Below are 26,259 nucleotides of genomic sequence, written 5' to 3' on the forward strand. Positions count from 1 at the left end.
GCACCGGGCCGGTTCCTTCCCTCGCGCCCCGCGGCTGGAGCGGCACCCCTGAATTCCCGCCTGCGCCCCTGGACACCCCCATCCCCTCACCCCGCCGGTCCCCACCTGCCCCCCAGTCCCCTTTCGGGCCGATGCCACCTGGGATGCGAAAGCCTCCCTGTGTCTCCCGCGATGCGAGACCACTCAGGTGCCAGCCGCGATGCGACACACATCCGTCACCCTAAATTCCCGTGGCCCCCAGGTCGGTGGCCGCAGCCCCCCTGTCCTCCCCCACCGCCTGCCTTGGCAGCTCCCCCCTCTTTCAGCTTTTTTGGCAGAGACGCGCCGGCTTGGAGAGAGCAGCGAGGAATCACAAAAAAAAAAAAAAAAAAAAAAAAAAAGGAAAAAAAAAAGGGGGAAAGGAAAAAACCCTCCCCGAGCAGCCAACCCAATCGGCGGGAGAGGCTCGTGTGTGTTTGGCCTTTCCTCATGACGTAGTGTCCTGTGCCTCTCTCCCCCCTCTCCCTCTCCTTTTCCCCTCCCTCCTCACCCCCCTCCCCTTCCCCTCGCATCCTTGGAAGCAACAATTAAGCAGCTCTGGGATAAAACACACAGCCCGCGGGAGCACGGGGGCATTGCTTCAAGAGATGGCAAGGCAGGCAGCTGCACCCCTCCTCCCCGGAGTCCTCCTCCTCCTCTCCATCCTCCCGGCTACTCAGCAAGGAGGTAAGGAACGAAAGGCTCCTTCCCGTGCCCCCGGCCGGCGCCTCGCTCCGGTCCTGCGGGGACCCTCCGTGGGCACCGGGGCTGCGACACCCCCCACCCTCCGGGCAGCCCCTCGCCTGCCCCGGCTGCGCAGCCCCGAGCAGGGACAGCCACCCACGCTGCCCTGCCTTGGGGACATCCCCGAGGGCGGCTGGGCAGCCCCCGGGTGCCACCTCCGCCGAGGGCTCTTTGCTCCCCACACCGACGCGTGGCTTGTGCCATGGCCGGGTGGGACGGGATGTCACCGAGCGTGGTGACACGGGGCAGTCGGTAACGGCACCGCTGCACCAAGCACTTGTCGGAGGGAGGCTGCCAGGGGTTGTGTCCTGGTGACAGGCTTGGGGACAGCAGAGACTTGGGAATGAGAGACTTGGAGGCACGAAAGGCTCAGGAACACGCAGGCAGGACACCAGGCGTGGCCACCAAACTCCCATGGGACTTAAAAGTGCGAGGGGCCGGGGGAGGTGGCAGCTGTCACCCCGCGGTGCGATGGCAGCGGGAGCCGAGGGCGCCGGGTGGGTGGGAGCGTCCCGCAGCCGCCGTGTGCGAGCTGCTGCTCAGTGTGTGGCCGTGACAGCCCCGGGGCTGCTGCAGCTGCAGAGCGGCTCGACCCACCCGAACCGCAGGCTGGGGGTGCCGGGGGCCCTCACACCCCCCTCACTGTGCTTGTGCCACCAGCGTCGGGTCCCTGTCCCGGCGCGGTCCCACGGCTGTGTGACAACCCAGCCCACGCACACGCAGGTGCGGCACACGCGGCCGGGGCGGGGAGGTGACAGCCAGCGCAGGGTCCCTGTCCCAGCCGTGTGACACAGCCCGGCCAGCGCAGGGTCCCTGTCCCAGCCGTGTGACACGGCCCGGCCAGCGCAGGGTCCCTGTCCCAGCCGTGTGACACGGCCCGGCCAGCGCAGCCGGTGCCTGCCCGGTGCCCAGCCGCTGCCTCGGGTCAGACCGGGAGCTCCCACAGAGGCGAGGAGAGCAGCTGAACACAGATTCCGAGCCCACTGCAGTGGCCAAACTGGGCAGAGGGCTGTGAGGAGGCGACAGCACCACAAGGGAGGGGACTGTCACCTCCGGAGAGCTGAGTGGTTGTGCCACGGAGAGCGTGTGATGGGCAGAGCCACCATCGGCCACGGGGTCAGTGCCGGGGCTGTCGTGAGGGGCTTGTTGGACACGGAGGATTGAGGACCGGAGGAGGAGAGGGTGCAGGATTCTGTGGGCAGCGCCGGGGCTGAGTGAGCACCAGGGCAGCCCCAGGCTGGGCCACCTGTCACCAAGGGCAGAGCCCTCAGCAGCTCCATCTGCCCTGCAGCTCCCGGGACCCCGAGCACGGGCTGGCTGCGCAGGCAGCGGGACCCCAGAGCCGGGAGCTGCCTGAGAGCCGAGCTGCTGTCGGTGCCTGATCCTGCTCGGGGTGCTGGATGGGATGTGCCCCACCCCAGGCCCCGGCTCAGTCCCCAGGGGTGTTTGCTGGTTTGGGAGGCAGCTCACGGAGGAGGTGACCTGACCCTGGGGATGGTCCCAGTGCTGGGGGGACACGGCAGAAGGCTCTCCCAGGGAGCACTGGGCAGTGTCTCAGCCCTGCCCTGGCACACCAGCCCTTGGGGACAGAGCTGGCACAGAGGCACGGTGGCATGGTGAGGGAAATCCCAGGGTGCCGGGGAGGCACCTGGAGAGGGGCAGACCAGTGAACTCCAGCACCGACTGCCAGTGCAGCTCCAAATCAGCCTGGTGGGAGAGGGAACCCTGAGACATCCCAGGGTTGAAGGGTTCGCACCCAGACTGTCACCTCAGAGCAGTGCCAAGGGACTGAGCTGGCAGCACTCAGGAAACGCCGGCAGCAGGTCAGGATCAGCCCCTGGGGATCTGCCCCTGGGGAGCAGAGCCGTGCTGGCACTGTGGGGCCCTGCACAGCCGGACACAGGTCACTGCAGGGGGAAGGGGCCGTGATTCCCCAAAGGTGCCAGGTGCAGCCTGTCCCAGCATCGGGAGCAGGGCATCCATCCCTCAGTGCTTCCATCCATCCCTCAGTGCCTCCTGCGTGGAGCACAGGGGATGCCCTGGCAGTGACACCCCCAGGAGGGACAAGAGGGACCCCAGGGAGGTCCCAGCCCTGCAGGCTCTGGGCCCAGGGGGAGCAGCTCAGGTGGGTGCAGAGGGGCAGGCACTGGGTGTGCTGGCACCCAGCCCGGGGCTGTGGGGACCCTCCGAGGACAACCAGAGTGCCCAGGGTGAGGCTGGGATGGCATCTCCCCTTCCCAGCTGGACCCCGGCCTGCTGGGGCTGCTCCCTCCCCTCGCTACTGGCAGGGTGCAGCTCGGCCGCCAGCACTCGGAGATGAAAGCTGGAGCTTCAGGGGGGCTGGAGAGGAGCCAGGCCCCGGCAGCAGCCCCCCCTCCCCCTGAGCTGCTACCAGCGAGCCCGGCCCGGGATGCAGCATGGCTTCAAAGTCGCTTGGAGACTGAATGTTTCCATAACTTTCTCCCAAGAAAAAGAAAACAGCGGAATGAGGGAAGAGGGGAGTGGTGGCGGTTTCGTGCTGAGGCTCCTCTGGGAGCGGGTGCCTGTGGGCGCAGGGAGGGGTGAGGTACGAGGGTGTCCTGTGGTGGATTCTCCAGCGTGGTCTCAAAACCTATGGAACAGAGAAATGCTCTGCATTTCTGGCTCGTGGAGGGAGCTGCAAGCAGCGGTGCAGATAGAAACGGTGAGGCCGATCCAAACGGGATCGGAAGCAGTGCTGGCAGCAGAACAGCGCGGATATCCACACCTGTGGATGGAGCTGGGGGGGAAAACATCCCATTCCCGTAAACAAGGAGGCTCCACACCAGATCCTGAGCACCTCCACGGCTCACACCCCGACACAGCTGGGGCTGCATGAGTGGGTGCGAATTCTCCTGCCCCTGGACTGAGAAGCCATCCCCGGGGTGGGATGCAGGCTCACAGCCAGTCCAGCGCAGGAGACAGGCTGGGAGCCCAGGAAAATCCCCTTCCCAGGGTCCTGGCAGGCTCAGAGCGGAGGCAGCACAGAGCTCCTTCCGCGCTGGGAAGCCGCTGACTCAGTCTCCCCTTCCCTGATGTGCCAAGGGAATGGGTGGAGAGGACAAATGGGAGCACGTGGACCCCAAACTGGGCTGGGGGCTGCTGCCCCTGAGGCTGGGCAAGGACAGAGATGGCCGGAGAGTGATGGCCAGAGCCCAGTGTGGTCACGGTGTCACCAGTGCATGGGTTGTCACCAACAGCTGTGCTCGGTGGTGCTGCCAGGGGGAGGGACTTGAGATGCTGAGGGGATTTGGTGAGACCCCCCCCCAGCAGTGCCTGCACCAGGGAACAGCCCCGAGCTGGGCTCTGGGGGAGCAGCTTGTGAAGGAGCTCCCAGGGCAGTGCAGATCCGGCCATGCCTGGCAGCAGAGCTGGTCAGGGAGAGCTCCTGAGGGAAAGGTTTGTGCCCCCAAAGCCACTTGGCACCACCATCCAGCCACCCATCCCACTGCCTCCGGGCCATCCCATCTCCTGCCAGGCCTTGCTGACTGCCCCACACCTCCTGATCTGGGCAGATGGACCAGCACATCCTCTGCAATCCTCCCAAAAAGTGTCCAGGCACAGGGCCCTCTCTGGGATGGTGCCTGGGGGATGCCTGGGGACGGGGCAGTGACAGTGTCACCACAGTGGGACCCTCCTGCCAGGACCCCCAGTGCCCCAGGAGGGTGATGATGATGAGGATGATGAAGGGCTGAGTTTAGCAGCTGTGGCTGTGGGCAGGTGACACCCGGACATTCCCAGGGTCCCCAGAATGCAGGGGTGCTGTGAGAAATCCTTGTCCCAGCATCCTCAGGAGCCTCCATCAGGCAGCGCTGGTGACAGAGGGTAGGGGAGGTCAGCCTGTCCCCCACTGTCACCCCAGCACCAGGGACCTTGCCTGGTTTTGAGGGGCTGAGACTGCGGAGCACGATGGGGGCTGAGCGTCCCGTCCTGGGTGGGGACAGTCCCTGGCTGTGCCATGGGGGTCCCTGGCCATGCCCGGCACCCAGCGGCAGCGGGGCCGGGAGGGAGAGCTGGCGGTGTGCGGACGCTCGGAGCTTGTTCGGAAACAAGGAGGGAGTTGGAGTTGTGTTCACCCAGGCTGGGGGGGCGGTGTGGGCGGGGAGTGTGCCGGGAAAAGGAGCCGTTCTGTCACCCCCGGCCGGGAAAAGGAGCTGCTCCGGAACCCCCTGGCCGGGCCGGGCCGGGCCGGAGGCTGAGCACGCGTCTCCTCCTGGCCAAGGGGCACCGCGGGACGGGATGCTGGGGGGCAGTGCCTGGGCCCCGCTCTCTGGGGCTGTGTGAGGGTCCTGGCACGGGTCCTCCCCATCCCCCCATCCCCGGGGATGTCCTGTCCTGCCACCGACTGTCCCAACATCTGCTGTGCCCGCGCAGCCCGACAGCCCTGCCGCACACGGCTGCGCCCTGGCACCCCAGTGCATCCCCGGGGGAGCCCGGGCATCTCTGCAGGTGCCCAGGGTGCAAGGGACACGTGAGCAGGGCCCAGGGGACACCCTCATCCCTGCCACTGGTGGGGCACAGCAGGGCTTTGGGGCACGGCAAGAGGGAATCCCCGGAGTTTGCCCCCCCCGTGATGGAGATGTGCGGCACAATGTGTCCCCATCATGGTGTGCCAGCCCTGCCACCTGCCAGCCCTGCCACCTGCCCGTCCCCCCGGGCGCTGGCACCCCCCTGCCCAGCCCCTGGGCGCTGCCCGGCCCGTGGTGGTGCTGCCACGGCTGTGCCACTGCATGCACCCACCTCCCGGTGTGCTGGGGTGGCCACTGCAGGTGCTCAGGTCCCAGCCATGCCCCCACAGGGTCCCCCCCGTGCCCGTCCCCCCCTGAAGTCCCTCCCCGGTAGCGGTACAGGCAGCAGGGCTGGCTGCAGGTCCCACAGGGACTGTGGCCACGGCAGCCCCCCACACCCTCCTGGCAGCTCCCCTGTCCGGCTCTGTCCTGCAAACCCCACCACAGTCCCTCTCCCGGTGCCAGGAGTGGAGCTTCCCTCTGCACTACGGTCCCCTTGTGTCCCCAACCCACCTGCAAGCCCCCAGCGCATCCATGGCCCTGGTGGAGCTGGGGGCCAGCCGGGGGTGGCAGCCTGGTGGCCTGCAGCAGACACCCCCCTGCCAGCCACAAACCATCAGTCCAAACCAGCCACAAAACCTTGCTGTGGCCTCTAAGCATGAGCTGAGATACCCTGGGAAGTGCTGGGACCGCAGTGTCACACAGACAGGCAGAGGGGCCAGGGAGCTTCCATGGGTCTCAGCAGTGTCCCCCCAGTCTGTCACCCCAGTCCCACCGGCCTGAGCTGGCTCTTCACTGGCACCTCAGCGGGCAGGACACATCCACAGATGCTTGGGGCAGCCCCAGAGGAGGCTCAGGCTTGGCTGGGACCAGCAGGGGCTGTGGGGATGGACTGGGACAGCCCCATGAGCGTGGCCGTGCCCGGACCCAGCCGCAGAGCCATGTGAAGCTGGAGGCGATGGAGGCAGCCCTGGCTGGGCTGTGGGACAGGAGCAGAGCTGGACAGCAGCCGGCCCCACGTCCCTCCTTCCCACGTAGGGCCAGGTCCTGCTGACACCTCCACCGAGGTGCCACCCCTGGGTCCGAGCTGGGGCACCTCCAAGCCCTGTCACCACTGTCACCCCCGAGAAACAGGGCTGCAAGGAAAGACAGGGGCCTGCCCTCGAGCTCCGCATCCCAACCCGTGCGCAGGGAGCAGCAGGGGAACCAGGAGGGGCCCCCCACCCCCTGCCTCGGACCACTCGGGGGATTTTAACAAGGGTCTCTCTCTTGCAGGGGTCCCTGGTGCTATCCCGGGAGGGGGAGTCCCAGGAGGAGGCTTTTTCCCAGGTAAGGGGGCCCAGGCACCACTGGGAGGGGGCATCACCCTGTTTGCAAGGACGGGCAGGTGCCTGGGGGGGGTCCCTGAATGCCTTCGAGACACCATGGAAGGCTGGGGACCTGCCAGCCGGGATCAGGTGACATGGGGACACCCTGCCTGGCTGCTCAGCATGGACTCAGCATCAGCCCCGTGGCGTGGGGACAAGACTGGGTGGCAGTGCCAGGCTTACCCTGGGGGCCCCCAGCCCAGGGCTGTCACCTACACCCTGCCCAGCCCTGGCCACAGGAGGTGCTCAGAGGTCACAGCCTGTCCCCAGAGCTTCAGCCAAAACCCTGGGGACACCCCAGGGGGGATGGCCGGTCCCCTTACACCGTGTGACCGTCTCCACCTCCCCAGGGAGCCCCGGGAGCCTGGGTGGGTGCTGGGTGCTCCCGGGGCGGTGCTCAGACTGTGCCGTTGCTCGCAGGTGCTGGACTTGGAGGTTTGGGAGCAGGTGAGTGCTGGGACCCCTGCCAGGCTGGGCTGGGGAGAGGGGCAGGACGCCCAGCAGAGCTGCCTTGTGCTGGGCAGGGGCTCTGCCACGAGGCTGGCCCCGTCCCACACGTGTCCCCGTGCCCGGGGATGCACGGAGGGAGGATGGCCCTGACCCCTCTCCGCTCGCTCTCCCCTAGGACTCGGGGCTGCAGGAAAACCTCCCAAACCAGGTAAGAAGCCTTTCCCTGGCTCTCACCAGCTCCAGGCACGCCAGCAGCCGGGATATTTCCCAACCACTGCTGCCCTCATGTTGCTCCCGCGCTGGGGGGACCCTGCTGGCCAAGGCACAGCCCGCCCTGCCCTGCCACACTAATCCTGGCACGGCCTCCAGGAGCCTCCCTGCCCATCCCGCTTCGGCGCTGCCCTCTGCCCCAGCCCCCCAAACCAGCCTCTGGGGGTGCTTGCTGCCTGCAAACCGCGCCAGAGCTCCGGCAGGAGATGCGAAGCTGGGAGCCAGCGTCCCGGTGGGCAGCCGGCAGCGCCCGCGCCCGCCTGCCAGCGGGGCCAAGCAGCTTCTGCAGAGGCTCCTGCAGCTCATGCTGGGCTTTGCCCCGCCTAGGAACGCTGGGGACAGGGGACATCACCAGGAGAGAGGGGAGATGCTGGCAGGGGGATGTGCAGCAGGAGAAGGCAGAGCTGGAGGGCACCGAGCCTGGGGCAGCAGGGACCGAATGTGCAACATCTGGGCCAAGGGAGATCATGGAATTGTAGAATGGCCTGAATTGGAAGGGACATTAAAGCTCGTCCAGTGCCACCCCTGCCATGACAGGGACACTTTTCTACTGTCCCTGGGTGTTCCAAGCCCCGTCCAGCCTGGCCTTGGGCACTGACAGGGATCCAGAGGCAGCCACAGCTGCTCTGGGCACCCTGTGCCAGGGCCTCACCACCCTCTGAGCAGAGAATTTCCTCCTAGCATTGAGCCTAAATCTCTCCTCTTTCGGTTCAAACCACTCCCCTTGTCCTGGCACTCTCTGCCCGGTGCCTGTTGATCCTCATGCAAAGATGCTGCTTCAGGCAGACCCTGGGGTCCCCTCTGTGCCCTCCCAGGGGTCCCCACTGTGCCCAGGGCAGGGGCACCCCACGCCCCCGGCCCCCGAGCAGGCCAGGCTGCGCAGTGGGAGCTGCAGCCCGAGGCGGGGGCCGGCAGCCTCCGTTTGCTCAGATTTCAGCTCGTGGAAAGAAAAACAAGGCCCTTTATTTCGGCGTAATTAAAACCAAACGCGGGGCGGCCGCGAGGGCCCAGCCAGAGCGGTGTCCGCGCCCGGAGCCAGCGGCACTGGAATTTGCGCCTGGAGGGAGCGAGGGCTGATGAGCCCCAGATGTTGGAAGGCAGTGCTGGCCGGAGACCCAGGGACTCATTCCTCAACCATAAACATTTTGGTTCCGTCCCCCTGTGGCCCGGCAGGGCGGGGGACGGCTGAGGCAGAAGGGACGGGATGGAGGACCCGAGTGCTGGCGAGGACATTTGTCACCCGTCCCTGTGCCCGTCCCGGGGCTGTTCTCCCGTCCCCACGGTGCCACAGGCACTCCTCTCTGCTCCTCCGGGCCTGGCCGCCCCCCACCTCACCCCGCTTCTCTTTCTAGGGGTCGGAGGACTTGGGGGACTCGGCCCCCTTGGCCTGCAGCCAGGTGAGCACTGACCACTGTCCACCCCCGCTCCAGGCCATCCCCGGGGCGATATCCCCAGAGACCCACCTTGGGGACAGCACGTCCCTTGTCCCCATCTCCACAGCTCTCCAGAGCATGCTGGGTGGGTCCCGTCTGGGCTGGGTGCCCTTCCCAGACCCGAGGGACTGCGGCCACCCAGCAGGCAGCCCTGAGGTCCCCGACACGATGGCCTCAACCACAGTGGGGTGACCCCGCAGGAGAGGAGGCACCTGGGGTCCCCGCAGGGCTGGCAGCAGAGGGACAGTGCCTGCAGGTGGTCAGCCAGGGGCTCCAGGGCTGTCAGGTGGTGTGTGTGCCGGGTGGGGTGTGGATGGGAGCAGGGATTTGGGGGGATGCAGGACAGGGCAGTGCCTGCTAACGCCGCCTCGCCCAGCCTAACGCCAGCCCTGGCACCGCCACGCAGCCCCGCAGCTCACCAGCCCCTGTGCCCACCCGGAGGGCAGGACACCCTCTTGGCAGCTGTGTTTCAGGAATGCTGATGCTGGTTTTTGTCCCCACAGGTGCTGCGGGTCTGTTCCCCGGAGCTGCCTTCCCCGGGGGGGTGTTCCCGGGAGCCGCCTCGGCCGCGGCGCTCAAGGCTGCTGCCAAAGCTGGTGAGTGCTGGGGGGACCCGGGCAGCCCCCAGGGACCCCTGGGGGTCTGGGGCAGGACAGGTTTCCCCCGGAGCCGGGGGCTGCAGGCAGGAGCCGATGCTCTCACTGGGCTGCCCAGTGAGTCGGAGGGACCCGGGCACGGGGGAATTGGCCAGACCTGAGCCCCCAGGAGCAGAGACCGCAGAGCTGCCTGGTCCCTGTGCCCAGTATGGGAACCCACCCCTGGGACTGCCTCAGGGTGTCCCCTCCGCCCCCAAGGGCCATCCTGAGCTTGTCCCGTTCCGGCCAGCCCTAGCCCAGCGGCGGCACCTCCCCTGGTACACCCCTCTTCCCAATGCCCCCAGGTGCTGGCATTGGAGGCGTGGGTGGAATTGGTCCTGGTGGCCTCGGGGTCTCCACAGGTAGGAAACACCCCTCGCTCCCGGCATAGCCGAGCCTGGGGCAGAGCTGTCCCCGGGGTGGGCAGGAGCCGGGCCCGGGCTCAGGGGTCTCTGCTGCCCGCAGGTGCCGTGGTACCGGGCGCGGTGCAGCCCGGCCTTGGCGCGGCAGGGAAACCCCCTAAGATACCAGGTAGGTGGCGGCCCCGGAGCGGGGGCCGGGGCGGGGAGCGACTCCACCCGGCTCCTCATCCCTGAATTTCTTTTGCCTGCAGGTGCTGGGATTCCCGGAGCTTTTCCGGGCGGCGTGCTCCCCGGCGCAGGTGAGCTGGGGGTCCCCACCCCACCGTCAGCACCCCAACCTCCAAGGGTATCCCCAACCCAGCCAGCAGCACCCCAGCCTCCCAAGTGGTCCCCGCTCAGTGCTAGCACCCCCCATGGGCCGAGCACCCTGCCCTGCCTCCTGCTGCTCCCCGCAGCTTCCAAACCCCTTGGCTGAGGTCACAGTGACATTTCCACCGTGCCAAAGGCATGGGGGGACCCCGGCACCTCTGTCCCATGCCAAGCTTGGCGGGAGCAGGCGGCACCAGCACTGGGAGAGGAGCTGGCACAGCCACCAGGGCTGGCGGCGTGGGAAGGAGGGGGAGGAGGTGGCAGGAGAGAGGAATTCCTCAGTGCAAAGTAATTTGGGGGAGGAAAACTTGTGAAAACAAGATGTTTCGACACTGTCCGAAGTGTGTTGCTGGTCAGGAATGTCTTTTCCATGTCTGAAAACGCTCGAGTCATAATGAAAGACATTTGTAAGAGGGGGAAAAAGAACCCCAAACCAGAAGGAAACTCAAAACCCAAAAATCCAACCCAAATGACTGCAAGGCCAAAGCACTGTCTGCTTCCTCTGGAGGGCTGGAGAGCCCCTGCTGGCCCCAGGCCACCGAGCATCACCAGGGCAGAGAGCACTGCCCAGGCCTGGCTGGGGCTTTGCTGTCACCGCTGGGACCCCCCTGGAGTGCCACGTTCCCTGCAGGCTCCCAGTCTGTTCCACAGGCGGCTCCAGGCTGGGAGCAAACCCCTCCTGGCAGCTGGAGGCGCAGGCAGGCTGGCACAGGGTGGTCCCAGCCAGCCCCCGAGGATGAGGGTGCCCTGGGTGACGAGAGAGGGGTGGCAGGGGTTTGGGAGCTGGGTACCAGTAACGTCACGAGGCCCCAGCTCATCCCTCTGGTCTCTGCTCCAGGTGTTCGCTTCCCCGGCGTGGGGGTGCTGCCCGGAGTCCCCACTGGAGCTGGAGTCAAGCCAAAAGGCCCAGGTAGGTCCCCTCAACCCCCTTGGAACGCTGGGGTGGGTTCAGGGCTGGCTCCAGCTCGGCCCCCAGCCCATCCTTCAGGATCACAGCCCTACAGGGCACCTGACAGTGAAGCCAACTTGCAGCTGAATCAACCTGTTAATTCAGTTCACCTGAATTAACTCAGGTTAATTTGGGCCTCCATGAGCAGCCCAGGGCTCACACAGGTGTCTCTGTGTTTCCTTTTAGGAGCTGGAGCCTTTGGAGGAATCCCTGGTGAGTGTCCCGTCTCTCTTGCCTGTCCTTCTCTTCCTTCCCAAGCCTGTTCCTCACAGCTATGGTCTCCCCACACCAGAAGATGCCTCAGGGCTTCCCAAGCCCCCCACTCTCCTCTCCCGGGGTGCCCTGGGGCACTCCCCTCCCTCCAGGACTGGTGGCAGCCGTGGCGCGGGCTCCAGGTGAGAGTCTGCTGTTGGTTTGCAGGACTGGGAGGTTTTGGAGGTCAGCAGCCTGGTGTCCCTCTGGGGTATCCCATCAAAGCTCCTAAGCTCCCAGGTAAGCTCCACGGTGGCTTCACTGCGGGGGAAGGATCCCAGCAGTGCCAGGACAAGGACCCGCCGTTCCCCAGGGCTGAGGCACGGTGCCCACAGGTCCCCCGGACCTGGCAGTGCCCGTGCTGGCCCTGGGACAGCAGGACAGAGCCAGGGGCTCTGCTGTGCCCTGCCTGTGGCAGCCCGGCAGGCAGCTGCCATGGTGATGCCCGTGGTCTTGCCCCCAGCTCATGTGGACAGTGCTGTGCCTCTCCAGCTGTTGTAAGGTAGGAAGGGTCATGTTCTGGGGACGTGCTCTGGGCCAGGCCACCCTGGGATGGCCCCGCCAGCTCCTGCTGGCACAAGGCACAGCCCTCGCAGGGACAGTCTGGTTTCTGTGGCTCCTAGGGTTGTGCTGGGCATTCACTGGGGCCAGGTGTCCTGGCTTAAGGAGCTGTAGCCTAGGCCACCTAGGGGCTCCAGGCAGGTCTCCCTCCCCACTGCCCACGTGGACGGGGCTCAGCCCCTGCCCAGGACAGCCTGGGGGAGCTCAGACCCCCTTTCCCAGCCCAGGCTGCTCTGGACACCTTCCCCTCCCAGCCCTGTGCCAGGTGCCAGCTCTGCCTGTCCCCGGGCAGCCATGCCCATGGAGGGACAGTGGCAGGCTCTGTGCCCTCCAGGGGCCGTGCTGCCACCTTACTGCTCCCCAGCACATCCCAAGGAGGAGGGCAGCCACATCCGGGCAGGCCCCCATGCCTGAGGTGCTGGGGAGTGCACTGGAGACCCACGGGCATTTCCCCTGCACCCATACAGGCGCTGGAGGCAGGAGAGCCTTGGCGAGGGGAGCCCACCCCAAGCAGCACATCCCAGCCCAGTTCCAGCCCCAGCAGCTCTGCTGGCTTCCCCCCAGCTGGGCCCGTGGCCACAAACACCGGCAGGGATCCCTGGCCGCTCCTGTTTCCTCCACTGGAGCGGAGTTACAATCCTTAAGGAGACTCGGCCCCACCACCGGCTGATCCCATCTGGGTCCCGGCCCCAAGACAGAGACCAGGACAGGGGGATGTCCCCAGCTGGGGTTCACCTGGCACCCAGACCTTCCTGGGGTGCTGGGGGATGCCAGTTTGTCGCCTCTGAGGGCTTGGGGCTGGCAGTGCAGGGACAGGCCGTGCTGGCTGGGGAGGCTCTTGTCTCAATGCTGCAGGTGGATCTGGGGTGCCACACGTGGGGTGTCCCCTGCACTGTCCCCACTGCAGTAGGTCCAGGTTGAGAGGGGATGAGGGGACAGTGGCACAAATAACATTTTCAGTGGAAAGTCATCTCTTTAGATGATTTGGTGCTGTGCTCTCCCTGCTCAGGAGGTGGCCCTGGGGTCACCCACCGTGCTGGAGGCTCAGTCTGAAGCTGTGGCTGAGGTCAGGGTCCTGTTGATGCTGTAGGGATGGGGACCACTCCCCAGTGTCCAGCTGTGCTCGGGTGACATCCATCTGTGCAGAGCCCTCCTAGTGTGTGCATCGGTCCAAGCTCCCTGGCAGTGTTGGTGACAGTCCCATGGGCACAGCCCCAGGGCAGGGACTGCCTTTCCACCCAGCTGGGGCTACTGGGGACCTGGACTTGGACCCAGCAAAACCCTTGGAGACCCAAGGCTTGGACTCCTGGCCCTTGGAGTCACCTCCATGTGTACTACCCCTTTGTCAGCTTTGGAGTGAGCAGGGTGCTGATAAGGTGCCCCAGGATGAGCAAGGGTGGCCCTCGGAGTGTGGGACACCTGGCACAGGTCACTGTGAGCCTCTACCTGCCAGCACCGCCGTGCTGGTTTGGGACACCGCAGGATAGCCCGGCAGGATGGAGAGAAATCTGGTCCCCACATGCTGGCTGCTGGGAGGGGACGGTGTCCAGTGCTCGAGGAGATGCTGCTGCCATGAGTAATTCCATCCTGGCTGCAGGCAGCCACATCCCTGCCCACGCTGGAGACACCCCCACCCTGCGTGCAGCTCGAGGTGTCCCCAGCAGGAATGTGGCAGCCCGTGGCCTTGGGCTGCTGCCAGCAGTGATGGGAGCTGTGAGCTGCTGGCTGCCGAGCCCACGGTCCCCCCTGGGTCAGGGGCATCCCCGCGCCATTCCGAGTGCTGGGATCCGGCTCTTTCGCAGGGTGACATTTCCCTGGCCGAGCTGTTCCAGCTCATAATCCCTCCCCATCCCTTCGCACCAACCTCCTAACGAGGTCACGTTTCAGCCGAGGCTCCCAAGCCCTGATTCCAATTAAAACCTTTGCTTTGGAGCTGGCCCGGGGCAGCCAGCTGGGTACAGCTCTCGCCGCGGGGCTCCCGCGGGACCACTCGCTGGAGCGGGGTCATGGGAGGCTCCTGCAGAACCAGCTTCAGGCGCCACAGCCCTCGGCCAGAGCTCAGAGGGGGTGGCTCTTTCAGTCCCTGCTTCCAAGGTGAGGGAGAACAGCATCTCCTGGCCCAGCTCCACCGCAGGGGTTTGTATCCCGGAGGATTCACCGTCACCATGGACGGAGCCCCCGGGGCTGGTGCCACACAGACCCAGCAGAGTGGGCCCACGCCGTGGGGCAGAGGGGACAGGGCCAGCAGTAGCCGGGTGCTAACCCCCCCTCTCTCCTCTCCTCTTGTCCCCAGGTGGCTATGGACTGCCCTACACCAATGGTAAGCTGCCCCGTGGTGAGTCCTTGTGTCCTTCTCACTCCTGTGGCTCCCCTGGCTGCCACCACGGCCGTGTGGCCACCGACCCTCGGGTGGTGTGAGGGACAGCCTGCTCCCAGGGCGAGGTGGTCCCTTGGGGACCTCGTGCCTTGCCCATGGTGGCCGTGGACCAGCCTGGGAGCAACTCAACTCTCCCGGCATCCCTGGGAGCTGTTAATCCATAGGACACGTCCTGAGCCACTCCAGCTCCAGACAGGGATGTTTGAACTGGGATCTCAAGTGGGGAGGAGCTGGCTTTGGCATCCCCCGCAGCCTCTGGCGCCAGGGGGAGGAGATCCAAGGGAGCTGCTCCGTCTGTCTCGCTGTCCTTCCCCTGGCCGGTGCCTGACCCGGCTCTGCCGCTGTGTTGTGATTGCAGGCCTCAGGCCCGGCGGGATAGGAGCCGGCATCCTGGCAGGAAAGGCAGGATACCCCACCGGGACAGGTTCGTTCCGACCCCGCAGCCCCGGGGTGGGGCCTGGCACGGGCACGGCAGGGGACCGCGCACTCTGTCACCTCGCTGGTCCCTGGATGCGGGCTGGGCGCTGCCCGGCTGTGCGGGCACCGCAGGGACAGCCTGCAGGGGAGCGGCACCTCCCACAGGAGAGGGGGACAGATGCTGGCACGGGTGCCCGGTCCCCAGGGTCCCTGTGGGTGGGGGGGCTGAGGTGGGAAGGTCTCGGGACCTCGGTGGCCCAGTGCCCGTGTCCCTCCGCAGGGGTCGGAGCACAGGCGGCGGCAGCGAAGGCAGCAGCGAAACTTGGTGAGTCGCCCTTTGTGGCACAAACACCGCCCATCTCCCCGGCAGGAGGGAGATCCCTTCCCTCCCTCCCTCCTTCCGTCCCTCCAGCCCCGGGAATGCCGGCTGTGTCCCCGTGGCCCCGCACCCTGGGCTGACCCGCTCTCCCCTGCGGCAGGAGCCGGTGTCGTGCCCGGCGTCGGCGGCATCCCGGGAGTCGCACCCGGTGTCGGCGTCGGCGGTGTCCCAGGAGTTGGAGGTGAGGCGATGAGAGGGCGATGCTCTGGGGCTCAGGGAGGCTCTCCTGCCCTTATTCCACGTCCCTGACTCTCTCCCGCTATCCCGGCAGTTGGAGGACCGGCAGCGGCGGCAGCAGCGGCGAAGGCAGCGGCAAAAGCAGGAGCTTTTGGTGAGTTCCTGATGTCTCGGACAGATCTCGGGACGGGGAGGAGCCGTGCATCGATGCCAGGGGCTGTGCCAGGGCCCTAGCAGCCCCTATCCCATCCTCTGGAGTGCTCTCCCAGCCCCTGTCCCGGCTCCAGCAGCTTTTCCAGCAGCGATGGAGGGCTGACGGGCCCCTCGGGATGCAGCAGCCTGGCATGGGGCACAGCATGCCCATCGCACCTGGTTTCCCCGTCAGATGTGGGGTTGCTGTGCCAGGTGCCAGCGGCGTGCCCGGGACGTGGCATCTGTGCTGAGCTGTCCTTCCCCAGTGCAGGGATGCTCCGGGGGATGCAGATCTCGCTGCTCCCCTCCTTGGCTGTTCTGTGGGAGAAGAGTGAGCAGGAAACCGCTCATTGGAGCAGTCAGGGGAAAAGTGCCAGCCCTGGGGCAGCTGGGATGTACAGGCACAGCCTCGGGGACCTCGGGAGTCCCCAGGATCCAGGGCGGCCAAACCCCTGATGAGTGTAGGGAGCTGGGAAGCAAAATCCCGGGTGCATCCCGCGTTGCCTGCGGAGCTGCTTTAGGACGTGGAAGGAGCCCACCACAAAGGCGGTGCCCAAGAGCCTCCTGTGGCCCTGGGACAGACCTTGTCCCCCCCGGTGGCAGAGTGGGCTGTTTGTAGGGGGTCTGACTGCTCTGCTTCCCTCCAGGTCCAGGAGCAGTGCCCGGAGTCGGAGGCGTCCCTGGCTTGGTACCCGGTGTCGGAGGCGTCCCCGGGGTGGTGCCCGGCGTCGCAGGTGTCCCCGGGGTGGCAGGTGACTGTCCCAGGAGCCCTGTCCCCATGGCCCGGCTCTGCGGGGCCGTGGTGGCTGAGGGTCCCTGTCTCCCTTGTCCCCAGGGGTGCCGTCGGCGGCAGCAGCAGCAAAGGCAGCTAAGTACGGTACGTGCTGTGCGGGGCCCCAGCCCCGGGACCCCTGCCCGCCCTGCCCACGCTGACACACGGGGGTGCCCAGGCACGGGGTGTCCCCTGGGATCACCCCTGAGGGGAACGGGGAACGCTCAGCCCAGCTCCCGGCTGCTCCCACCTGGGCCTGGCTCCATCCCCAGGGCAGGACCTTCTCCCCCTGCAGGCTTTCTCCAGGCTGCTCTGTGGAAGTGAACAAGGAGCCCCAGCTCATGTCTTTAGATTTAACTGAATTCTTGGATTTTGTGCAAAATCCATTTTCCAACAGGATCTGGTGCCTGAGGGCTTGGTGCTGCTGCCATTAGGGCAGAGATTCCTGGCAGTGGGGCCCTCACCCAGGGTCACCACCATCCAAACACTTGGTGGGGTTCAGAAACAAATCCAGCTGGGCCTAGCAATCCCTGCCCTACCCCGCTGGGGTCTCTGGGGGATGAGGCCGTGGATGCTCCGCTCTCCAGGGCACAATGATGAGACAGAGCCACGGCAGCTGCCACCTTTGAGCTCTTGCTGCAGCCAGCTCTGACTTGTCCCCTCTTGTTCCCGGCAGGCGCCGGCGTTCCCGGTGTCGGTGTGGGCGGCGTTCCCGGCCTGGTGCCCGGTGTCGGAGGCGTCCCTGGCTTGGTACCCGGTGTCGGAGGCGTCCCCGGGGTGGTGCCCGGCGTCGCAGGTGTCCCCGGGGTGGCAGGTGACTGTTCCAGGAGCCCTGTCCCCATGGCCCGGTTCTGCGGGGCCGTGGTGGCTGAGGGTCCCTGTCTCCCTTGTCCCCAGGGGTGCCGTCGGCGGCAGCAGCAGCAAAGGCAGCTAAGTACGGTACGTGCTGTGCGGGGCCCCAGCCCCGGGACCCCCGCCCGCCCTGCCCACGCTGACACACGGGGGTGCCCAGGCACGGGGTGTCCCCTGGGATCACCCCTGAGGGGAACAGGGAACGCTCAGCCCAGCTCCCGGCTGCTCCCACCTGGGCCTGGCTCCATCCCCAGGGCAGGACCTTCTCCCTCTGCAGGCTTCCTCCAGGCTGCTCTGTGGAAGTGAACAACGAGCTCCTGCTCATGGCTTTAGATTTAACTGAATTCTTGGATTTTGTGCAAAATCCATTTTCCAGCAGCTGATCTGGTGCCCGAGGGCTTGGTGCTGCTGCCATTAGGGCAGAGATTCCTGGCAGTGGGGCCCCTGCCCAGCGCACTGCCCTCCAAGATATGTTGGGGATGGTGGGATCCATCAGGTATAAGCACCCCCAAGGAGCTCCAGTGGAGATGAGGGCCATGGCCAAGCAGCAGGGTAGTCTGGAGCTTGGGCACAGGGAGGAGGCAGAACTGGCCCTGAGGTTCCACACAGCATTAGGACTCCAGGTTCTTCCCCAATAGGCAGAGCCAGCAGTTCCCTGGCCAGGTCCCACAACCATTTCCTTCCTTGATGCTGTGGAGGTCTGGGAATCTCCACAAGGAGTGTTTCCATGAGGAGTCCCATGATCAAAGGCAGCTCTCCTTTGAGGGTTAAAGCACTGATGCCCCTCTCTTCTATACTTGGTACAAAGCATCCCTCCACAGGCCCAGGGCAGGATGGCATCCAGGGATTCAGGAAGGACCCGGCAGTGGGTGCTCTGTGCTGTGGTGCTCTGTGCTGAGCAGGGTCCCATGAGGCCAAAGCCCTGTGGCCCTGAGCCCTTGCAGGAGTGACCTGATGCTCATCCCTGTAGCACTAAGGAGTGCCAGCAGGTCCAGGCTGTCACTGCCCTGGGCAGCTCCCCAGTCTGAGCAGTGCCCGGGCTCCCAGCCCTCCCAGCACCTACTGGGGAGACCCAGCCACTTCTGCTCCGTGGCTTGTCTGGCTGCAAGGCTTGATGTCCCTGTGACAAGGAGCATCTTGGGCCCCTGTGAGGATGAGGGTCCTTGTGGTGCCTGTGCTGGTGACTTCCTGGCAATCTCTGGCAGAGTCATGGGGCCCATCCCTGCCGTGCCCCGCTGGGGTCTCTGGGGGATGAGGCCGTGGATGCTCCGCTCTCCAGGGCACAATGATGAGACAGAGCCACGGCAGCTGCCACCTTCGAGCTCTTGCTGCAGCCAGCTCTGACTTGTCCCCTCTTGTTCCCGGCAGGTGCCGGCGTTCCCGGTGTCGGTGTGGGCGGCGTTCCCGGCCTGGTGCCCGGAGTCGGAGGCGTCCCTGGCTTGGTACCCGGTGTCGGAGGCGTCCCTGGGGTGGTGCCCGGCGTCGCAGGTGTCCCCGGGGTGGCAGGTGACTGTCCCAGGAGCCCTGTCCCCATGGCCCGGCTCTGCGGGGCCGTGGTGGCTGAGGGTCCCTGTCTCCCTTGTCCCCAGGGGTGCCGTCGGCGGCAGCAGCAGCAAAGGCAGCTAAGTACGGTACGTGCTGTGCGGGGCCCCAGCCCCGGGACCCCTGCCCGCCCTGCCCACGCTGACACACGGGGGTGCCCAGGCACGGGGTGTCCCCTGGGATCACCCCTGAGGGGAACGGGGAACGCTCAGCCCAGCTCCCGGCTGCTCCCACCTGGGCCTGGCTCCATCCCCAGGGCAGGACCTTCTCCCTCTGCAGGCTTCCTCCAGGCTGCTCTGTGGAAGTGAACAAGGAGCCCCAGCTCATGGCTTTAGATTTAACTGAATTCTTGGATTTTGCAAAATCCATTTTCCAGCAGCTGATCTGTTGCAGGATCTGGTGCCCGAGGGCTTGGTGCTGCTGCCATTAGGGCAGAGATTCCTGGCAGTGGGGCCCCTGCCCAGGGCACTGCCCTCCAAGATATGTTGGGGATGGTGGGATCCATCAGGTATAAGCACCCTCAAGGAGCTCCAGTGGAGATGAGGGCCATGGCCAAGCAGCAGGGTAGTCTGGAGCTTGGGCACCGGGAGGAGGCAGAACTGGCCCTGAGAGTCCATGAGGGACTCAGTTCCACGTGCTGCTCCAAAAGGCAGAGCCAGCAGCTGGCACCTGGCCAAGTCTCACGACCTTCTCCTCCATCACCACAGCTGAGCCCTGGGAGTCCCATGATCAAAGGCAGCTCTCCTTTGAGGGTTAAAGCACTGATGCCCCTCTCTTCTATACTTGGTACAAAGCATCCCTCCACAGGCCCAGGGCAGGATGGCATCCAGGGATTCAGGAAGGACCCGGCAGTGGGTGCTCTGTGCTGTGGTGCTCTGTGCTGAGCAGGGTCCCATGAGGCCAAAGCCCTGTGGCCCTGAGCCCTTGCAGGAGTGACCTGATGCTCATCCCTGTAGCACTAAGGGGTGCCAGCAGGTCCAGGCTGTCACTGCCCTGGGCAGCTCCCCAGTCTGAGCAGTGCCCGGGCTCCCAGCCCTCCCAGCACCTACCGGGGAGACCCAGCCACTTCTGCTCCGTGGCTTGTCTGGCTGCAAGGCTTGATGTCCCTGTGACAAGGAGTGTTGAGCTTCTGACGGGGCACCCTTCCTTCTTGGACCAGGATGAAAGAGCAGAGGAGGCTGCTGTTCTCCTGAGTTCTTTATTTCATAGTCTCACAGCTTTCTTGAAGGTAGAGTTCCAAGGGGGTTACATGATAAAGGCAAGCAGCAACAGCAAACAGTAGGCAGAAAACAGCTTCTTCTTCTATATGCTCTGTATGCTCCATATATTTTCTTCTTACAGAAGTGTGGATTATATTTGCTAACTGACCAATAAGATTAACACATGATTCTGGTTTTTCTTTCCTTAACCTATTCTGGTCTAATTCTAACAATCGTAAGCCTTACACCAGTGTTACACAGGTATTACACAGATTTGCATGTACAGTTTCTATCAGCTCTTATTGTTTATGTGAACACTCCATCTAAAAAATGTGAACAGTATAATTCTATCTATATTTTGTCTGAAGTAAAGAATTCTGTGAAAAGGTAACACTGCTGCAGCAAGAACTGTGTTTAAGGTCTCTGCTACAGCTTTTCAATGTTTAAGGCACTTAGCATAGCATATATTTCTACTAAAAGTTAAAAAATCAGTATTTCTATTTCACTTTGGTGTGGCTTCATGTATCTCAGCTTGTCCAAAGGTTTTAATTCAACTCTTGTGCTTTGGCTTCCCTCTGGGCCTGAGTCCAGAGGAGCTTTCACTCCAATAAAGGAGCATCTTGGGCCCCTGTGAGGATGAGGGTCCTTGTGGTGCCTGTGCTGGTGACTTCCTGGCAATCTCTGGCAGAGTCATGGGGCCCATCCCTGCCGTGCCCCGCTGGGGTCTCTCGGGGATGAGGCCGTGGATGCTCCGCTCTCCAGGGCACAATGACGAGACAGAGCCACGGCAGCTGCCACCTTCGAGCTCTTGCTGCAGCCAGCTCTGACTTGTCCCCTCTTGTTCCCGGCAGGCGCCGGCGTTCCCGGTGTCGGTGTGGGCGGCGTTCCCGGCCTGGTGCCCGGAGTCGGAGGCGTCCCTGGCTTGGTACCCGGTGTCGGAGGCGTCCCCGGGGTGGTGCCCGGCGTCGCAGGTGTCCCTGGGGTGGCAGGTGACTGTTCCAGGAGCCCTATCCCTATGGCCCGGCTCTGCGGGGCCGTGGTGGCTGAGGGTCCCTGTCTCCCTTGTCCCCAGGGGTGCCGTCGGCGGCAGCAGCAGCAAAGGCAGCTAAGTACGGTACGTGCTGCGCGGGGCCCGGAGTCACTGCCCTCCAATAGCTGGCACGATCCTGAAATACATCCCACTAGCAAGACACGAAAGTGATCCCTCTCCTGCCCTGCTGGGGTCTCTCCTGGATGAGGCCATGGATGATCCATACTCTGGGCCATGATGATGAGAGCAGAGCCAGGAGAGGCCCAGCCTTTGAGCTGTTGCTGCAGCGAGATCTGACTTCTCCCGTCTCATTCCCTGCAGGAGCTGGCGTTCCTGGCATCGCTGGAGTCCCTGGTGTCCCAGGCGTTCCTGGAGTCCCTGGTGTCCCAGGCGTCCCTGGTGTACCTGGGGTTCCTGGTGCTGTGCCCGGTGTTGGAGGTGAGCAAACAGGCTGTCACCAGGCAGCGGGGGGACACTGACCTCAGCAGTGCCCTGACCGTGTCCCTTGTGTCCCCACAGTGGGCGGCCCGGCAGCAGCGGCCGCAGCCAAGGCTGCAGCGAAAGCAGCGGCGATCGGTGAGTCTCCACTGTCTCCACTGTTAGCACCGGCTGTGCCAGGGAGGGAGGAGGGGTCTTGGCACACGGGAGAGGTGGGGACACCCTGGTGCTGTGGAGTCTGCCCCCTCGGACACATCCCTGAACCCCTCTGCAGGAGCAGGACGCGTGCCCGGCGTTGGCGTGCCCGGCGTTGGCGTGCCCGGTGTTCCTGGAGTGGGTGTGCCCGGCGTTGGCGTGCCTGGTGTGCCTGGAGTGGGTGTGCCTGGAGTGGGTGTACCCGGTCTGGTGCCCGGCGTTGGCGTTCCAGGTGAGATGGTGCCCAAGGGACGCTCGGGTTTCCCCAGCGGTGCTGGCCGAACGCATTCCTGACCCTGTCACTCCCTGTCCCCAGGAGGTCCGGCAGCCGCTGCCAAAGCAGCCGCCAAAGCAGCCAAGTACGGTAAGCTGGGATCCCTCCAGCGTTATCCTGCGTGTCCTGTCCCCTCATCCCCACCCCGGGCTGCTCTCCTGTCGGGGCTGAGGCCCAGCAGTGCCTGGGGTCCCTGGGGGTTGGGGTGAGGGATGAGCCCCCCAAAGGGCTGAATGTGGGATGAGGTTCTGGCTGTGTCAGGGCTGCTCTCTAAAGAGCTGAGCCCCATGGAGGGTCCGAGTTCACCATCCAAACACCTTCTCGAACATCTGTCCATCCACACCCCCTTCTGCCCACCCAGCCACACCACCAGCCACCTCAGTGTCCCTCTGTCCCCTTCTCTGTCCATCCATCTGTACCTCCTCCATTCATCCAATCATTCCACATCTATCCACATATCCATCCCTCCACATATCCATCCATACATTCAACCATTTATGCATCTCATCATCTGTCCATTCTTCCATCCCACCATCCATTCAACCACTCCCCATTCACACACATGCCCATGTGTCCATCTCACCATCCATCCGTTCATCCATCTCACCATCCATTCATCCATCCTACCATCATTTCAACCACTCCTCATCCAGCCACACATTCATCTCATAATCCACCCACCCACCCCCATCCTGCCACGGCTTCTCATCCAACCCCTTCTACCCTGTTTCTTCCCGAGCTGAAGCCCCAGTCCTCCTCTTTGTCCTTGCAGGAGCAGGTGGCCTGGCTCCCGGCGTGGGTGGCCTGGTTCCTGGTGTGGGTGGCCTGGTTCCTGGAGTAGGTGGCTTGGTTCCCGGTGTTGGAGGTGTCCCAGGTGAGGAGCAGGAACGTGGGGGTGGGGGTAGCTTGCCTGGTGTGGGGGCAGTTCTGGGGCAGGACAGGCTTGAGGAGAACCTCAGCGGTGTCCCCTGGGGCAATGCAGACAAGGCCTGGGGGATGGGCTCTGCCCAGGTTTGCTGTGAGGCCTCCCCAGGGTCACTGAGCCCCCCCTTGCTCTCTCTGCCCAGGTGTTGGAGGTCCAGCAGCAGCAGCCAAAGCAGCAGCCAAGGCAGCCAAATTTGGTGAGTTGGTCTGGGGAGCCCCTCAGTCACACCCAGGGGGCATCACCCCACCAGCCCTGGTGTGGCACAGACCGGTCCAGGGCATGCTGGGGATGGGCACTCCAGGCCTGGCACATCATCCCACATGAGCAGGGGATCAGCCCGTGCTGCCTCACCCCTCTCTCCGCAGGTGCCGGGGTTGGAGGGGTGCCAGGTGCGGTGCCCGGCATCGGCGGAGTGCCCGGTGTTGGTGGCGTGCCCGGCTTGGTGCCAGGAGTGGGAGTTCCTGGAACTGGCATCCTCCCCGGGGCAGGTACGTGCTTTGTCCCACCCTGCTTGGGGACCTGCTTGGGGGCAGTGGTGGCTGGGAATGCTAAAAGCCACCGAGGCACATGAAGGGGTGGCAGGGAGGGATGCGGGTGGGACAGAGGGCGGTGGCACGTGAGAGTGGTGCGGGGGTGACCGTCCTAACCGTGGTGTCCTCACTTGCTTTGCAGGCATCCCCCAAGTAGGGGTGCAGCCTGGTGCTAAGCCTCCCAAATTCGGTACGTGCCCCTGCCCCAGGGCCACCTCGGACTGTCCCTGGGCACCCTCCTCCTGTGGCCATCGGGGTGCTGACCTCTCTTCATGTCCCCTGCGTGCCCACTGTGCCCTGATGGCCCAGGCGTGGGAAGTGGTGTGCTGTCACCCATGGGTGCAAAGTGCCACCTGTACCCCCTGCCCTGGATTCACTGGGGACAGTTTTCTCCTGCATGTGTTGTGCAGGGGCTGAAGCCCCTCTGGGTGCTGGGAGGTGGGTGCTGGGGACTCCCAGCGTGGGTGCCAGGGCCACCCCAGCAGGCTGAGCGCTGGCTGGGGGTGCTCCAAGCTGGGGGTGCCAGGCTGTGGGGGGACAGGTGTTAATGGTGTCTCTCTGGCAGGTGTTCCTGGGGTTGGAGTCCCAGGGGTTGGTGGCCTCCCAGGTAAGTGCTGGCAGCAGCTGAGCCCAGGCAGTGGGGATGTGAAGGCAGAGGGATGCTTTCCCAGAGGGATGGAGCTGCAGGGATGTCTCTCAGAGGGATGCTGGAGAAAGCGGGGCTGCCAAGGAAGGCTGGGCATGCTGGGGACTGGGTGAGGAGCAGGTCAGACACTGCCCCACTACTGTCCCTGCTGGTGCTCACCCAGGCTCCTCCTTGTAGGTGGCCTCGGAGTTGGTGGGCTCGGAGTCGGTGGGCTCGGTGAGTGATGCTGGTCCCGCAGTGGGGCTCCCCAGGGCTGGGCTGCAGGGAGAAGCAGCAGAGTGCTGGCAGAGCACTGAAAAGGAAAGGGAGTCTGTGGGTCACTTCTGTGCCCTCCTGGTCTCACAGTACAATCCCACCCCAGGCTGGCACTGTGCCTTGTGCCCCATCCTGTTTGCCACCTGCCCTGTTCCCAGGGTGTGATCTCAAGGGAATGTGGTTGCTGAGCAGGGACTGAGGGCCATAGCGCCAGCCTTGCCCATGCCATGGCAACAGGGGATGGCGCTGTACCATGTCCCCAACGTGTGGCGGTGCAGGTCCCTCCTGGGACCCTCTGGGTCCCTCCTCAAGGGTCTGGCTGTGGCCCTGGGGCAGCGAGTCCGGGCAGGGGCTGCACCAGTGCCCCTCTCTGACAAAGGACTCTTGTATCCAGGAGCTGCTGGGAAACCTCCCAAGCCAGGTAAGGGACAGCCAGAGGGGCTGGAGGAGTGACTCCAGCCCCCGTCCCCATCCACATTCCCGTGGCTGTGCTCACGCTCCCCACCCTCACTGGGGCTCTCCCACCTGCCGGTTTTGGTGCAGGGGGGCTGCAGCCAGGTGAGTGCTGCAGTTTGGGGCTGGCGTGGGAGTGTGTCCCCTGCCCTGCCACATTCGTCCCCGCTTGCTGTCCCCACGCTGCTGCCAATTCCCTGCTGGGCACGCGGCTGCCTGGGAGAGCACTGAGAAGCCAGAGGGGTGCCAGGGTGGGGACGGCGGCTTTTGCATCAGCTCCTGTCCCTGGAGTACGCGAGGGATCCGAGCCAGACTGTCCCCAGTCCACGTTAGGGTGGCACTGCTGTCACCGGCTGTCGCTTTTTCCCCAGGGGTTGGAGTTCCCGGCTTCGGCGTGTCACCGATATTTCCAGGTACCACCCCCAGCTCGACACCTCGGCGCACAGCGGGGGCCCGTGTCGGTGCCTGGCCGGCTCACGGGGACACGGCCACGGGCCGGGGAGGGACCCCGGGGGCTGGGCTGAGCCGGGGGGCTTGGCTGGGGGTGCGGGGCAGGGAAATGGGGGTGCCCCGTGGGTGCTGAGGGCTTCGCTTTCCTTTCAGGTGGGGTCGGCGGCCTGGGATTTGGTGGTGAGTATCCATCCCGCCCGCGGGGCGTTTTGTGGCGGGGGGTGCGGATCCCCACGGGGGTCCCGCTCACGCCGCTCTGCCTTCCCCCCCTTAGGGAAGCCCCCCAAGCCCTACGGAGGAGCGCTGGGTGCGCTGGGCTTTAGAGGTGAGCACGGTCCCCCCGCTCCCAGGGGCCGGTCCTGCGCCCGGCCCTTCTCCCGGCCCTGGGCGGGGTGCGGGCGCAGGGAGGGCTCACCCCGCATCTCCCCGCATCCCCCCGCAGGCGCGGGCTGCGCGGCAGGGAAGTACTGCGGGAGGAAGCGGAAGTAACGCTCGCCACCGATGACCTCATGAACTTTGGTGCTACTGCATGGTCCAGAATGTAAATCCGAAGCAAAGCTGAGACACCCCCCTCCCCAAGCCCCGGACCCCCCGCCCCCCCCATCCGTCCCGGGGCCGTGCCCGGCCCCTCGGTCCCAGCAGGGAGCGCGGAATAAACTGCGGGGAGCAGCCGTCCCCCTTGGTGCTATCGCTCTCTGCGGGATTTGGGGGGGCCTGGGCTGTCGCGCCCCTCCCCAGCCCCAGAGCTGACCCCCGGGGGGGGGGCAGGATGAGGGGCACCCCACATTGGAGGAAGGGAGGGAGGGAGGGAAGGGGATCCCGGCGGCGGGGGCTGTGCGGGGAGGGATGGCCCCGTCAGCCTGGCCCCCACCCCGGGCCCCGCGCTCCCCCCGGTTTGGGGGGGCCGCGGGCAGGAGGGGCTCGGTCCCTTCACGTTGCTCACTTTGCTATAACTGGGTGGGACGCCCTACACAGAGGGACTCGCTTCTGACAGACTAATAAAGGACAAGTTTTTAAAGGATTCTGGCTCTGTCCCGTGTCCCTTGTCCCTGTCCCCCTCCCCGTGGCGGTGGCAATGATGCCGGGGTTCACCCCCACCGCGGCTCTGTGCAAGCCCGGAAAGCTGCTGGGTCCTTGGCCCAGGGATGTCGCTTGTCCCAGTGCATGGTCACAGCCCGGGGACACACGGGAGGGGTGGGGGGACAGCCTGGGGCCCCAGG

General features: G+C 65.2%; 1 protein-coding gene across 6 annotated transcripts; it reads left to right on the top strand.

The window, feature by feature from the left end:
• The first annotated feature begins 575 nt into the window (after positions 1 to 575).
• ELN (elastin) lies at positions 576 to 25,811 on the top strand. 6 transcript variants are annotated; one of them, XM_082294699.1, is made up of 40 exons: positions 576 to 705; positions 6,564 to 6,617; positions 7,076 to 7,102; positions 7,281 to 7,313; positions 8,728 to 8,772; positions 9,312 to 9,404; positions 9,749 to 9,805; positions 9,909 to 9,974; positions 10,057 to 10,104; positions 11,013 to 11,084; positions 11,310 to 11,336; positions 11,544 to 11,615; positions 14,230 to 14,256; positions 14,672 to 14,737; positions 15,011 to 15,055; positions 15,210 to 15,290; positions 15,381 to 15,440; positions 16,126 to 16,230; positions 16,314 to 16,355; positions 16,927 to 17,064; positions 17,148 to 17,189; positions 18,471 to 18,608; positions 18,692 to 18,733; positions 20,695 to 20,832; positions 20,916 to 20,957; positions 21,195 to 21,311; positions 21,393 to 21,449; positions 21,586 to 21,738; positions 21,823 to 21,870; positions 22,553 to 22,654; positions 22,848 to 22,901; positions 23,071 to 23,193; positions 23,378 to 23,425; positions 23,801 to 23,842; positions 24,059 to 24,097; positions 24,531 to 24,557; positions 24,961 to 25,002; positions 25,193 to 25,219; positions 25,314 to 25,364; positions 25,482 to 25,811. In XM_082294699.1, the coding sequence occupies exons 1-40, from the start codon at positions 627 to 629 to the stop codon at positions 25,526 to 25,528; spliced, it is 2,616 nt and encodes an 871-aa protein (XP_082150825.1). In that variant the 5' UTR covers positions 576 to 626; the 3' UTR covers positions 25,529 to 25,811. The 6 variants fall into 6 exon arrangements, with proteins under 6 accessions (XP_082150825.1, XP_082150828.1, XP_082150827.1 ...); XM_082294702.1 differs by lacking the exon at positions 11,544 to 11,615; XM_082294701.1 differs by lacking the exon at positions 9,749 to 9,805.
• The last annotated feature ends 448 nt before the right edge of the window (positions 25,812 to 26,259 follow it).

This window comes from Coloeus monedula, assembly GCF_965178545.1.
Source record: "Coloeus monedula genome assembly, chromosome: 20".
NCBI lineage: Eukaryota > Metazoa > Chordata > Aves > Passeriformes > Corvidae > Coloeus > Coloeus monedula.

Bases quoted from the DNA above. Each gene is read 5' to 3' on its own strand.
- ELN (XM_082294699.1), top strand. From the start codon at position 627: ATGGCAAGGCAGGCAGCTGCACCCCTCCTCCCCGGAGTCCTCCTCCTC. The intron at 16,356-16,926 runs GTACGTGCTGTG...TGTTCCCGGCAG, and splicing joins AGCAAAGGCAGCTAAGTACG to GCGCCGGCGTTCCCGGTGTC. The intron at 21,312-21,392 runs GTGAGCAAACAG...GTGTCCCCACAG, and splicing joins TGCTGTGCCCGGTGTTGGAG to TGGGCGGCCCGGCAGCAGCG.